Source organism: Sycon ciliatum, chromosome 13 (assembly GCF_964019385.1).
Source record: "Sycon ciliatum chromosome 13, ocSycCili1.1, whole genome shotgun sequence".
Classification (NCBI taxonomy): domain Eukaryota; kingdom Metazoa; phylum Porifera; class Calcarea; order Leucosolenida; family Sycettidae; genus Sycon; species Sycon ciliatum.
In genome coordinates this window covers 13,845,731-13,860,727 of record NC_088655.1, presented here as the reverse complement: position 1 = coordinate 13,860,727, position 14,997 = coordinate 13,845,731, and the positions used below count along the sequence as shown (strand labels likewise).

General features: G+C 47.6%; 1 protein-coding gene across 2 annotated transcripts in view; it reads right to left on the bottom strand.

The window, feature by feature from the left end:
• The window catches only part of LOC135829441 (pleckstrin homology domain-containing family G member 2-like), a 66,002-nt gene that overhangs the window by 29,178 nt on the left and 21,827 nt on the right, over positions 1-14,997 (bottom strand). For both annotated transcript variants that reach the window (XM_065341847.1, XM_065341848.1), the window contains exons 8-13: positions 12,619-12,711; positions 9,157-9,213; positions 8,200-8,280; positions 5,588-5,617; positions 4,918-4,956; positions 766-888 (exon numbers count right to left, since the gene is read on the bottom strand). In XM_065341847.1, the coding sequence (XP_065197919.1) occupies positions 766-888; positions 4,918-4,956; positions 5,588-5,617; positions 8,200-8,280; positions 9,157-9,213; positions 12,619-12,711 (423 nt within the window). The remainder of the gene's footprint in view (positions 1-765; positions 889-4,917; positions 4,957-5,587; positions 5,618-8,199; positions 8,281-9,156; positions 9,214-12,618; positions 12,712-14,997) is intronic.

Sequence of the window (14,997 nt, the reverse complement as noted above, 5' to 3'; positions counted from 1 at the left end):
GGTGTGAGAACCTTACTTTGTGTGGTGTGAGAACCTTACTTTGTGTGGTGTGAGAACATTACTTTGTGTGGTGTGAGAACATTACTTTGTGTGGTGTGAGAACCTTAGTGAACTAAGATCACATGACGCATGTTCATTTGTGGAGCGCGCATCCGCTCAAAGGTAAACTGAGCATAGTTTGAGTGCACAACAGACAATGTGTGTACAAGGTATGTACAAGGTTTGTGTAGTGAACTACAGACAGGATCCCACCTCCATACCCCACCTCCATACCCCACCTCCATAGACCACCTCCATACCCCACCTCCATACCCCACCTCCATACCCCACCTCCATACCCCACCTCCATAGACCACCTCCACACCCCACCTCCATACCCCACCTCCATACCCCACCTCCATACCCCATCTCCATACCCCACCTCCATACCCCACCTCCATACCCCACCTCCATACCCCACCTCCATAGACCACCTCCATACCCACCTCCATACCCCACCTCCATAGACAATAACATGACAAAGAAAGGGCAGTGGTAGTGGTGACGCACTCACACAGTACTTAAGAGTTATAGTTAAAAGGCATTCACTCTCCAAGAGGCTCCCTCTCTGTCTAGTCTGAAGCAAGCCACACATAAGTATTGGAATTCAACTGGTACATCATTCAAATAGTCACTTTGTGCACTTCCATTGCACTCGCATAGAACTCGGAACAATACTTTCAAATTAGATCATTATGAAGACCTTGTACAATTCTTCTACCATACCTGATAAGATGGCTTGACGAGCAAATCGCCGTCTCTTTCTTTGGTTATAAGAAAGAGCGTCTCAAATAGGTACACCTTTCTCTCAGTGAATCCAAACAGCTTTTTCGGGTGTCGCAGCACACCCTGTGTGGTGAAGAATCAAGAAAACAGAGTCCACAGTTGCCCCCAGAAATTTATGTGACATTTGCCGATCCAAAGCAATACTAGTACAGTCGTCCCTCTCTAATCCGGCACTTGTTTATCCGGAACCCTTGCCAACCGGCGCACTTTCTGACGAAACCGATTTTTTTCGTTCAATTCCTACATCTTAATCCGGCACTTGAATTCCGCCTCCGGCAGTGACTTTTTGAAACGAATCACTCAAACTGCACGTAGTTTGATTTCATAATCCGGCAGTACGATCGTACAGGTGCACTCCTTGCCAGGCCAGGCTAGGCCAGTCTGGTCAATGTTGTCCAGGAGACAACGGCTAAGCAGTCAACCATACTTTCTTATTTTAGCAAGGAGTAGCGTCCTGCCAATTTTCAGGTGTGTGTGCGTGTGCGTGTGTGTGCAAGAGTACATGTGAACATGTTCTCTGTTTTACTTTATCACGTTATCACTGTGTATATTCCCGGAGAACAATTGAGAATATAAAGCCGTGCACCAAATACTTGGGTCGACACGGAAAAACCCTGCGTTTTGACGTATGATACATGCATGCAATTGGGTAGGGCCGGGTCAGAGGGCAGGATTTCTTAATCCAGCGCCCTCGTTAATCCAGCAGAAAACGCCGTAGCAAAAGGTGCCGGATTAGAGAGGGACGACTGTACCACTGCCCTTTGCAGCTCAGTCAAAATATGTAGCGCACTCATAAAGGTGCAAGGAGTCGTTGCAATTTTTTTGTCGACCTTGAAGCAAACATAGTACATTTTTCATTCGGACCTCCCCCCCCCCCCCATTCCCCTCCTCAAAAATGAATGCAGCCTGCTATGAATGCAACCTGCTATGCTGAACGTCAGAAATCGCATGCATGTACTTGTACATGTGCGTGTCGGTCGACTCGCGATTTCGCCTCAAACCCCCACCTCACCCCACCAAATGAACGACTTTTGCGACGACCCCTGAGAGTTCATCACATCCAATTCACCCTTGAACTACCATGCATACTTGAAATCGTTGATATACGGACGATGTCATTAGTTTTGTAGAGCCCCATTCTCTAGGAGATATCTACATCTGCTCTGTTTCAATGTCTATTCAAAATTTAAATTATGGTGAAAAAGGAGAAGGACAAAATGTTATGAGTTATGACTAACTGCCCACCAACGTAACTAGATCTTATACAGTCAGCGAGTGCGACAAAATGGCACAAAACTGACAGGGAGTACTGAGACATTTGGCGACCTGACACCTAGCTCCAACACTTATCCAAGGCGCACACCAACAACCTTCCAACTTGGAAGGTTCAGGTTTGGAAAGGTCCAAGAGGGGAAGGAAAGCATAAGTATGACGTCCTCCTGTTGGAATTCAACACTTATCTTGGTTGCGCTCACCTTCCCCTCCTTATGTTATTTCTATAACTTAGAACCTTCCAAGTTGGAAGGCTGTTGAAGTGCGCATCCAAGATGTGCTAGAGCTGTTAGCCAGTTAGTTGTAGAACGTCAGTACCGTTGGTCAGTGTCGTGCAATGTTATCGCATGAGCTGATTATTTAGTAACTGGTGGTGTTAGTGGACATTATAGTGTAACTTGTAGTTCCTTGGTCCTTTGTACGTTTTATAAATAATCCTTGGCTCTCCATCCGAGTTAATAATAATTATAATAATTTTTGAAAGGATTGGGAGAACTTCAAATTCAAAGGATCAGTCGGGGAAGTGAACTGCCTGAAAAGAGAAAAAAAAACCCACCAGGACTCAAAGCCGGGACCTTCCTTGTCATGAGCAATGCTCTAACCACTGAGCTATGGAACCAGGCTGAACCTAGAAGACGCTGACAAGTTGTTCACTCCAAAGGTAGCTCACAACACTGAATCTGCACTCATGGGTGGCATTCTGCATGCAGATTTCCGCAGCAGCGACTGTACTTCCGCGATGAGAGTCCTGTCTCGAATAGTGCCCGTCTCGAATAGTGCCCCAGTCTCAAATAGTGCCCCAGTCTCGAATAGTGCTCCAGTCTCGAAAAGTGCCCCAGTCTCGAATAGTGCCCCTGTCTCGAATAGTGCCCCTGTCTCGAATAGTGCCCCAGTCTCGAATAGTGCCCCTGTCTCGAATAGTGCCCCTGTCTCAAATAGTGCCCCTGTCTCGAATAGTGCCCCAATCTCGAATAGTGCCCCAGTCTCGAATAGTGCCCCTGTCTCGAATAGTGCCCCTGTCTCGAATAGTGCCCCAGTCTCGAATAGTGCCCCTGTCTCGAATAGTGCCCCAATCTCGAATAGTGCCCTGTCTCGAATAGTGCCCCAGTCTCAAATAGTGCCCCAGTCTCGAATAGTGCCCCAGTCTCGAATAGTGCCCCTGTCTCGAATAGTGTCCCAATATCGAATAGTGCCCTGTCTCGAATAGTGCCCCAGTCTCAAATAGTGCCCCAGTCTCGAATAGTGCCCCAGTCTCGAATAGTGCCCCTGTCTCGAATAGTGCCCCTGTCTCGAATAGTGCCCCAGTCTCGAATAGTGCCCCTGTCTCGAATAGTGCCCCTGTCTCGAATAGTGCCCCTGTCTCGAATAGTGCCCCAGTCTCGAATAGTGCCCCTGTCTCAAATAGTGCCCCTGTCTCGAATAGTGCCCCAGTCTCCGAATAGTGCCCCTGTCTCGAATAGTGCCCCTGTCTCGAATAGTGCCCCAGTCTCGACTAGTGCCCCAGTCTCGAATAGTGCCCCTGTCTCGAATAGTGTCCCGGTCTCGAATAGTGCCCCTGTCTCGAATAGTGCCCCTGTCTCGAATAGTGCCCCTGTCTCGAATAGTGCCCCAGTCTCGAATAGTGCCCCAGTCTCGAATAGTGCCCCAGTCTCGAATAGTGCCCCAGTCTCGAATAGTGCCCCTGTCTCGAATAGTGCCCCTGTCCCTTTAGAGCCAATGAAAATGAACCCCTCTCTTGAATAGTTCCTCCTCCCTGGGCTTGTAATCATACGCATGTGCAAGTTTGGTGCAGTTTTGCTAATTCGTTTCTCCATGTACAATGTCCATGTACAATGTAATTGCACTGATGAATTCAGAACCTAAATCTCAGTTCTTGTTGCGAGTACTGATAGCTATTGGGTACTGATAGCTATTGGGTACTGATAGCTATTGAGTACTGATCTGATAGCTATTGAGTACTGATCTGATAGCTATTGAGTACTGATCTGATAGCTATTGAGTACTGATCTGATAGCTATTGAGTACTGATCTGATAGCTATTGAGTACTGATCTGATAGCTATTGAGTACTGATCTGATAGCTATTGAGTACTGATCTGATAGCTATTGAGTACTGATCTGATAGCTATTGAGTACTGATCTGATAGCTATTGAGTACTGATCTGATAGCTATTGAGTAAATGTTAGACTCTGTTCGTCCTTGCCAGTTCTTTATTTGGTATGCTGGGTGATGTAGACGTACCAGCATTAAAACTCGCTGGCATGCCGTTACCCTGTTCATCGTAGTCCCCCCCCCCCCCCTTCCCAATCTGTACTCTCTTGTACCATCATCCTTCAATGCGACGGACCCCACGATAGGCGGTCAGCCTTTGGGTCATCCTAATAAAGTTATTATTATTATTATTAAAAGAAGGAGTAACCTCTCCTGTATAACACCCTCTCTTGAATGGTGTCCCGTCTGTGATGGTCTTACACAAATAGTGCCACAGGTGTACTGATCGTGCGAGTATGGTATTAAACTGGATCTAATGCAACAATGCATACTGGGAAGTAAGGGACGTCAGGCGAATACATTGACATGTGTACCCAAGAACGACATGAAGAAGAAGAACAAACTGATAAAGAACAAACACCAGACAAGAGGTGCAAAGGGCAAACATAACAGGTATCATATGCGGCCAGCATGTGAGTGCCATAAACATCACTCACATACGTACACATGCTGCCACCCACACTAGGCCACGTGTTGACTCTACTAGCAGTGTGAAATATACTGCATCACTGCATCATTGCATCACACACACTCATCATCATATCTTACCTCTTTCAGAATATCTCCATAGCTTGCGAGCTCATCACCCTACGTACAAAAAGTGCAAGTATGATGAAGAACAGTAGACACGCACACACATACAAGCACACACGCACACACACACATGCACAGATACACCCCCCCCCCCCACACACACACGTGTACATGCACATATTCACACGTGCGCATGCACACGCATGTACACATGTGCGCGTACACACACACACACACGTACACACACGCGTGGGCGTGCACACACACAGTACTGAGAATGATTTAATTGAAGTTGCGGGTTCAATTCCCGACGATTATGGTTGCACACGTCTTTCCTCTCTTTCTCATTCTCCTAGCTCTTCTTTCATTCTCCTGGTTGGTTACCAACAGCCAGTGTATGCCGGAGTATGTGGTGTGGCGTGTACGTGTCAAAAAAGAATGCAAAATGGAAAAAATGAAAAAATGAAGAAAAAAAGGGATTCACTGACCAGAAAATGCCACTGCAATCAGCTGTGTGGTGGATACCAGGCTAAAATTAGTGGCGGTCAATTCATCAGCCTTGCAAGCTGTTGAATGGTGTAATCCTAGAACAAGTTGCTATGTCTAACATAGCTGTTCGCTATCATCACTTCCGCGATGGGCATGTCTAAATCTGAGTGCGCACATGTCAATGTGGATGCCTCACCTCCCAGTCCACCAGTCTTGATTGCAGTTCCTGAATACAACCAGAAACATGAATGTACATTTACTACATTAGTAAGCATGCATGTGTGCGTGTGTGTGTGTGTGTGTGTGTGCGTGCGTGCGTGCGTGCGTGTGCGTGTGTGTGTGTGTGTGCGGCTGCGTAGATATGGTTTTTGTTGCTCGGCAGCTTGTGGAGAAAGCCATCGAACATGAGTCAAACTTGTAACTCCTTTTCGTAGACTTGCGAAATGCTTATGACTCTATCCCCCGTGCAGGTTTGTGGTTGGTCCTGGAGAAATGCGATGTTCTTCCAAAGATGTTGTCATTGATCCAGTCTTTGCATAATGGTGTGCTTGCCCATGTTCGTGTCGGCAATGGCAGGTCTTCGGAATTTGAGGTCCGCAATGGTGTGCGTCAAGGATGCACACTTGCTCCTATTATGTTAAACATATATTTCGCAGCTGTTGTGGCGGCCCACTGCCACTGGCAGTCGATCTCCTCTGTTCCTGGCTTTCTATTGCGCTATCGTTTGGGTCGCAAGCTCGTCGGCGATCGCACAACCAAGAGTCGCCTTGAGCACCTTGATGTCACTGAGTCACAGTTTGCCGACGATGCCGCACTATACACCACCTCACATGAGAATCTGTGCACTATAGCCAATGAGTTCATCTCATGCGCGTCTGACTGGGGCCTGACAGTCAGTATCACCAAGACCAAGACAATGTCGGTTGGACCAGGTCGAGTGTGTACAGATCTCCCTGTCCTCGGTGGTGATGACGTTATCAGTTGCCAGGATGAATTCACCTACCTTGGAAGCAACATCAGTGGGGATGGTCAGCTGGATCATGAAACGTTGGAGGGACATCGCCGCTGCTGATCTGAGTGCTCGGTGCGTGTGACAGGTGACTGGTGCGACTTGGCGCAGGACAGACGAGACTGGCGCCTCGTGTGCAATCGTCCCCGGCCGGCTGTGCCAAAGCCTAGACTGCTCATTTGCGGCTGTGGCAGGGACTTCCGTCGGCCCACTGATCTAACTCGCCACAGGAAATACTGCAACTCCTGATGCTATCATTGCACGGAGCAATGGGCATCCAAAGGTCCAAAGGTGTGTGTGTGTGTGTGTGTGTGTGTGTGTGTGTGTGTGTGTGTGTGTGTGTGTGTGTGTGCGTGTGTGTGTGTGTGTGTGCATGCATGTGTACGCGTGTGTGGATGTGTATGCAGTGTGGACATGTGTACGCACAGCCAAAATGACATCAAATGAAAGAAGGATCCCCCCCCCCACACACACACACTCACGGTCCAGCACTTGATAAACGAACATGCAACAGTCGTGCTGCTCTTTCTGCATGGATTTTTTTCTTTTGCTAGTTTAATCTTTTCCATGCTGGCCCCTTTTCTCTAGTACAACTGGTTTTAGAGCGCACTGACTCTCCTGGTGGATTATGGGCACGCACACCTCAGAGCAAAATATATTCTCATTTCAGTTCAACTTGATGGATATTCCTGGAAAGCTGATCTCAAGACCTTCTGAATGGTGTATCAATTGTCACATTCGGTGTATGTTTGACATAGCTATGATAGCTATGATAGCTAGTACTACCCTGTGTTGCAAAAGAAGGAACACCTGGTCTATGCGGCAATACAAGTTACCATGGTTACTGCGTAAACATTAGCAAGACTACTGAGTATACTTGTCCTCAGTCATTTGATGTCTACTTCTGAGGATGAGGGTCAACTGCAAGGTAGAGGCAGCGACTTCGGCTAGAATAATAGGTCGTGTGCATAAGTGTGAGTTAAGTTGCCACAAGGCGGTATTCTTTTCTGTGAATCAGCGTGTATCCCAAGCAAAAACGCATTAGCGGCGTATACCGGAAGCACGCAGAAGCACAAAGAATCATAGACTCACATAAAAATGTTCACGGCTTGTGTTATACACAGTTAGACAGAGTTTTGCCCATCCGTAGGAACGCCGCACCACCCTCAAGAATCAAAGGTGAAGATGCAGCTCCTAAAGCGATGGGAGGTGAGAAGATCAGACCCACCGAAGTGGTCAAAAGCCTAAAATCCCATTCGCTGCGTCCGTGCTTCCCTCATGCCAGGCCACGAGTTCCCAATTAACTGTGGGTCGCAGCACGGCAGGAAAACATCCTTCCGCTCCCAAGCAAGACTTGAACTTGGTACCTTGTGTTTCTCAATCCCTTCCTACTATGCCTACCTTTGTAGAATCCCATACAATGTAGAATCCCATACAATGTAGAATCCGGCTAAGCACTGACTGTCCCATTCTGCGCTACACCGGCATACAATGCTAACATGTATCAAGTGAGCCGCTGAACACTCATTTCATGCAGGGTAACTAGTCTAACAAGTAGCTGCAGAAACATACTTAGTAACTCATTCACACCTCTTACAACATTCACACCTCTTACAACCGCCGCCTTGCAGCTGTTTCAGACTTTCAGATGATGAACTTACAGAACAGACTGGTGTGATATTTCTGCGATGGGGAGGGAGAGGATGGCAGTTGATAGGTGAGCGCGGCTTTAAATGGGACAGGGAGGGGGAGTGTGGGAGTTGATGGGTCAGTGCGGTTTTAAATGGGCTCTCTCCTACCTGAATATATAGGGCTTTTTCATTCTGTCTCTTCATTTCATTGATATGACTTGCAACTCCTTGCATAACCTCACATGCATCCTGCAGGTCATTGTAGAGTTGAACAAAGGAAAACATAGCATAAAATAGCAGACAAAATGGAACATGCATCGAACAACAGACACACAACATTGACCAGTTTTTCCAATGGTCTTACTAGTCTCGTAACTTGTTGGTCCTTCTGTAGTACGTTATTTTGTGTACGTCATGTTGGTGCATGCGCGTGATGCTGTGGTGGGAAAAGCTGTCTTCGTCTTGAGTTCATCATGTCTTCGTCTTGAGTTCATCATGTCTAGTTGTGTTTCCGTCGTCGTGTCAATAAACAGTCTTCCTAAATGTAGTTATCGTCGTCCCTTTGTACAAGTGTGGAGATGGCACGGGACTGGGAGCAGGTAGAGAAAGGCAGTTACAACACTTCCTCTAATCTCGTGCATCTCGTGAGTCCTTATTTATTTGTAGAAAGTTGTGATTTATTTGTAGAAGTTGTGATTTTTTCGAATCTGGTACAGCGTCAAATTGGGTAAGTCGGGATGAGGAATGGTTTGGCCGAGAGCTAGTTTGTGAGAAAACAGCAAGTCAGAATGGCAATCAGGCAAGGAACAAGAAATGCTGGCCGAACGAATGGATGTACATGCACAGTTTGATGTGCTGCCATGTTTAGCTGTCATCAGCGCCAGAGGGGTGCACTGCCCTGTGTTTGCAAGCTGTGCCCATGACTGCCCGTGACTGCAGGTGCAGTGACAAGGCCAGCAGCCCATCAGCCATATAACAAGTAAGTAACAAGCGCAACGTGCAGCACCATATGCAAGTGAGAAAACTGACAGTGATATGCATTGTCATGCATTCATGACATCATGACATCATTCATGACATCATGAGCAAATCTGCTTGCGCATACACACAAATGATGCGATGTACCTGAACCGTTGCCAACTCGCTATCGCTGAAGGAATCTTTGCAGTTCTTCACCAGTTCCTGCAGTACATGATCAGCAACAAGGATACACAATTCACACTACACATGCACACTCCGGCAAACGGCATCTTAAGTTACGAGCACCTCGGTCTACCGGGCACCCACTAAGCGAGCTATTGTGGAAATATTACTACAGTAAAACCTGTGTTTTCCGGACCCTGCACCAAGCTGAATCCTGTATGAAACGGACAAATGTTCATACGCCAAAGTGCTGTGGATCGAACATGCATCGCTGTATCAAGCGGAATCCTGTCACATTAGGACAGTTTCCGGTGCTAAGGGTGCCTTAGGACAGTTTCCGCTGCTAAGGGTGTCTGGCTAGGACAGTTTCCGCTGCTAAGGGGTCGTCGCAAAAGTGTTCTGTCGTCCCTGAAACGAACATCGTTCATTTCGTACTTGGACCCCCTCCCCTCCCTCTGAAACGAACACAGCTTGCTACCCTGGACGACGAAAATCGCATGCATGTACATGTCATATGTACAGTGTCGGTCGACTTGCGATTTTGGCTCGCACCCCCCCCCCCCCCAAATGAATCATGTTCGTTTCAGGGACGACAAAAAACTTTTGCGACGACCCCTAAGGGTGTCTTAGGACAGTTTCCGCTGCTAAGGGTGTCTGGCTAGGACAGTTTCCGCTGCTAAGGGTGTCTGGCTAGGACAGTTTCCGCTGCTAAGGGTGTCTGGCTAGGACAGTTTCCGTTGCTAAGGGTGTCTGGCTAGGACAGTTTCCGCTGCTAAGGGTGTCTGGCTAGGACAGTTTCCGCTGCTAAGGGTGTCTGGCTAGGACAGTTTCCGCTGCTAAGGGTGTCTGGCTAGGACAGTTTCCGCTGCTAAGGGTGTCTGGCTAGGACAGTTTCCGTTGCTAAGGGTGTCTGGCTAGGACAGTTTCCGCTGCTAAGGGTGTCTGGCTAGGACAGTTTCCGTTGCTAAGGGTGTCTGGCTAGGACAGTTTCCGCTGCTAAGGGTGTCTGGCTAGGACAGTTTCCGCTGCTAAGGGTGTCTGGCTAGGACAGTTTCCGTTGCTAAGGGTGTCTGGCTAGGACAGTTTCCGTTGCTAAGGGTGTCTGGCTAGGATAGTTTCCGTTGCTAAGGGTGTCTGGCTAGGACAGTTTCCGTTGCTAAGGGTGTCTGGCTAGGACAGTTTCCGTTGCTAAGGGTGTCTGGCTAGGACAGTTTCCGTTGCTAAGGGTGTCTGGCTAGGACAGTTTCCGCTGCTAAGGGTGTCTGGCTAGGACAGTTTCCGTTGCTAAGGGTGTCTGGCTAGGACAGTTTCCGCTGCTAAGGGTGTCTGGCTAGGACAGTTTCCGTTGCTAAGGGTGTCTGGCTAGGACAGTTTCCGTTGCTAAGGGTGTCTGGCTAGGACAGTTTCCGTTGCTAAGGGTGTCTGGCTAGGACAGTTTTTACAGTACTCATTTCGAGTTTTTAGCAACTTTTCCACTTTTTTAGTGACTTCAGTCGACAGACCTCTGGCACTTGCCAATCAAAAGGTACATGATTCAGTTATGGACATTTCAAAGTTATGGGCGGTGCCAAGTCCCAAACTGCCCGCCCGGATAAGAGAGATATGAGTGTACAGTGTGCAGTGCAAGCAATCCCGTCCATGTATTACTCAGCAGTAATCCCGTCCATGTATTACTCAGCAGTAATCCCGTCCATGTATTACTCAGCAGTAATCCCGTCCATGTATTACTCGGCAGTGATCCTGTCCACCAGTGATCCTGTCCAAGTATTACTCAGCAGTGATCCTGTCCAAGTATTACTCAGCAGTGATCCTGACCAAGTAGTACTCAGCAGTGATCCTGACCAAGTATTACTCAGCAGTGATCCTGTCCAAGTATTACTCAGCAGTAATCCTGACCAAGTATTACTCTGGAGAAGACAGGTGAACCGTGCAAAAGGATGGCACCTCAATATCGAAGGCATGGATTAGTTGACAATGTTAGAAAACCAAAAAAAGAGGATGGAGTTGGCTGTTTGCAACGTTCAAGCTCACACTTTCCCAATGGACTTGACTGACTCCGACGTGACTGCCGGACACACCAGACTGCGAGAAGCCCATCAAACCATCAACTAGGCAAACCTACAACAAAGCAACACTCCCTGCTAAATACACAGCGTTGTGGGGAATTGGCCTCTCACGAGCTGAGCTTCAGTAGGCTGAGGAAGGTTGCGTCTGATGAGCACCGCATTTATACTGCTTTTTAGGCCCAAACATCACCAGGAACACATCACCAGGAACACATCGCCTGGAATACATCACCGGCAGGAATACAAACACTAAATTACAGAAACAGAAACAGTCTGTTTCCTCGTGAACTCAATACATCACTGTGTGCCACCCATGGCACTCATGAATGTGTAGGACAAACTCTCAGCAGGCACGTACGCAGGTGGGGGGGGGGGGGTCCCGTTGCCCGGAACCCCCCCCCCCCAAATGTTCCAAACGAGGAACGTTTGGGCTTTTTTTGGTAGGGCATGTGATCGATCTGACAAGAATGCAAAAAACCTCAACAGATTGTAACTCAGTCAAATCACGCTCAAATCCAACAATCCAAACATCCAGGTTGAATAGAAAACGCTCAGTTGTCGGTAGAAACAATTCGCGAAGCGCTGCGAGCAATGGTTCTTCAGATAAATTATTCGTCAGTTGAGCTGCGATCTCGGCAATTTCAAAAGAGCGCAGTGCGGCTTGAGTATCGAGAATTTGAGACTTTTTGTCACCTTGACTTGCTCAAATTTCCACGGGTTTCACTTGTGATACTCTGAAGAGTACACAGCGAAAAAAAATCCAAACTTTGCGATCGATGAAACAGGACGTGTTTGGGCTATTTGGGGCATTTTTCGCACGGTGGCTGCACTCTAGCGCTGGATACATGTAGATCATGGTCATGTACCATGTATACAGTGTCGTGGCTATCATGGTTGACCTCATTCTCGTCCTCTCCCGGATACCTCTCAATTCCACTTCGAGGAAGATCAAGATTATGAAGATTGAGTGAGTAGAACTGAAGTTATGATCCAAGGAACACGAAAAAATGCAGAATTTTGAAAAATTCCTAGGGCTTTTTAAATTGTTTGTGATTCGGTTGGAACCCCCCTAGAGGTGACCCTGCGTACGGCGGTGTTCGGGACCCTCGGCCATACACAACGCTATCACCTACATGTAGCTACATTCGGGACCCTCGGTCAGCCATGACACTAACACATACATGTAGCTACAAACCAGCTAGTCGCAAGCCCGCCTAGGGCACGCCCATAAGAATGTGAGTACTTTTGTACTGCTGTGCCCAGCCTGGGCTTGCAACTAGCAAAACAAAACATAAATCTCATTACGTGCAGTGCAGGGTGACAGGTCAGTCACGAAGAAACGGGGCTGTAGTTTCTAAGACAGTCATGATTGACTCACCCTCATGAGCAGGTGATACTTCAATATTCTCTGGACAGGCTTGATCAGCTGAGAGCCAAGAGGCAAGGTGTGCTTCACACGGCGTTGACATCCCTTTGCCATCATCCACATACATCCATACATCCATACATACATACATACACATACATACACACACATATACACACACACACACACACACACACACACACACACACACACACACACACACACACACACACACACACGCATACACACACGCACACACACACGCACATACATACACACACACACACACACACACCATTTGACCATTCGACGCCCATCTCTGGAGGCAATGATAGCGATGCTACAGCAGAAGCCATAGCAACTTGTGCTCGGCTTGCACCATTCAACAGCTCGCAAGGTTGAAGAATTGACCGCCACTATTCAGCCTGGTCTACACCACACAGTTATGAAGTGGCTTTTTCTGGCCAGTGAATCCCTACTTTTTGGTCTTTTTCTTTTTTCCACACACACATCACCCCATATACTCCGGCATGTACTGGCTGTTGGTAACCACCCAGGAGAATGAAAGAAAAATCAGGAGAGTCTGAGAAAGAGAAGAAAGACGTGTGTGACCATAATCGTCGGGAATCGAACCCGCAACCACTCGATTGGAAATTGCTGCACATACCACTGCACCATATGGGACACACACACACACACACACACACACACACATATACACACACACCATGTACCATGTACCATGTATACGCCCGTCGCAAGAGAAGCACGCAGATCTGCAAATGCACTGGATGTGCACCCACAGATATTCTCTTTATAGCAACGATAGCGGATCTGATTCTGATTGAAACAGATCAAGACAAGCGCCAGATAACTGTCTAATCCACACAACTGGCGAAGCCATGTGAATCGACCCCCCAATGCACACCTGGTCTACACCACACGGAGTACATCGGAATAGGACGGCCAAGACAGTTACCTATGCACACCCTACACTTGCTGGGGTAACCAGTATAGACAGCACGCTGCTTTGATAAAAGCAGACACTAGATGCACTGGTACCTTGAAGTGAAATTGGAGTTATTTTACCAACCAGCCTCGGCAACTGGGTACTGGGAACCCAGGGCCAACAGACGTACCAACAACCTCAGCCATGAAAGCTATATAGTAACGACACACCGGATTGTGGAGCCGAAACTAGTCCAACTTCCAAAAATGCTTTGGCAAGAGGGTAGCCTTCCGACAGGTTGGACACACACACACACACACACACACACACACACACACACACACACACACACACATACACACCAGGGGCGGATCCAGGATTTTTCCAAGGGGGGTTCAATTTTTTCCCACTCTACCCACAATGACGAAATGATGACATACACATGTATAACAAGGAGTTGACACGTTGGCGTTATCTGGTTATCGGTACAGCACTACTTAGTAATAACACAGCCCACATGTACTGTATATTGCATCCTGTACTTGAACATGCCAGCGGCTATACAAATGTAACTTCAGTACCCCTATTTTCAACACTCTGCAGCTAAAACATTATTGAAGACAATCACCACAGGGAAGAAGTTTTCAATTTCTTTGCTGCAGAATAGCTGATTGGTACTTTCTCCAGCAGCTCCTCTGTAATAATTGTCCGTAATATTGTACTCCGAGCCGCCCGATGTTGACTCCACTGTACAGTAGGTTCCATAAGGCAGGCTTCCTGCATCTTTCATGTCTCAGTCATAATTGTCCCCAGTTCGGAAACATTTTGATTGTTGGATGATGGGACGTTGAATTTGAAGGTGATTTTCAAAGTTTCGCTCTTTGTTTTACCTTCGACACCAGTGGCTACACTTTTCTTTGGAGTGTCACCAAAATTCAAGGGCAGCTGGTCTTGATCCTGCCTCATTTAGATGCTTCGACGATCTCTAAGACAGCTCAAAAAGCACGAGCCGCGACGACAATTATAGCACTGCACGGCCATTATTCAGAAACTAGTACTAGTGTTTCAAACTTACTTTCGAAGTTTCCGCAGCAGCTCAACAAATGCATGCACCTCTTTCTCCGAAGCTCAAGCGTAGCTGTACATTCAGTGCCGCAGATCTACTTTACTTTGTACAACCATGTATCTACGTACAAGACAACAATGTACAACGTCATGACATGACGTAGATCTACCAAGCTGCATAGCTAGCGGACCGCTCTGGCCTGGGTCGACTGAGCCATAGCATGGGGCGCGCACGTTGCATGGACATGGCCATATGTAGGTTAGTGGTCACACCGGAACTATGGTCGGAAAAAATCAGGGGGGTTCGTTTGACCCCCCCCCCCCTGGATCCGCGTCCTGCACACACACACACACACGCACACACACACACACACACA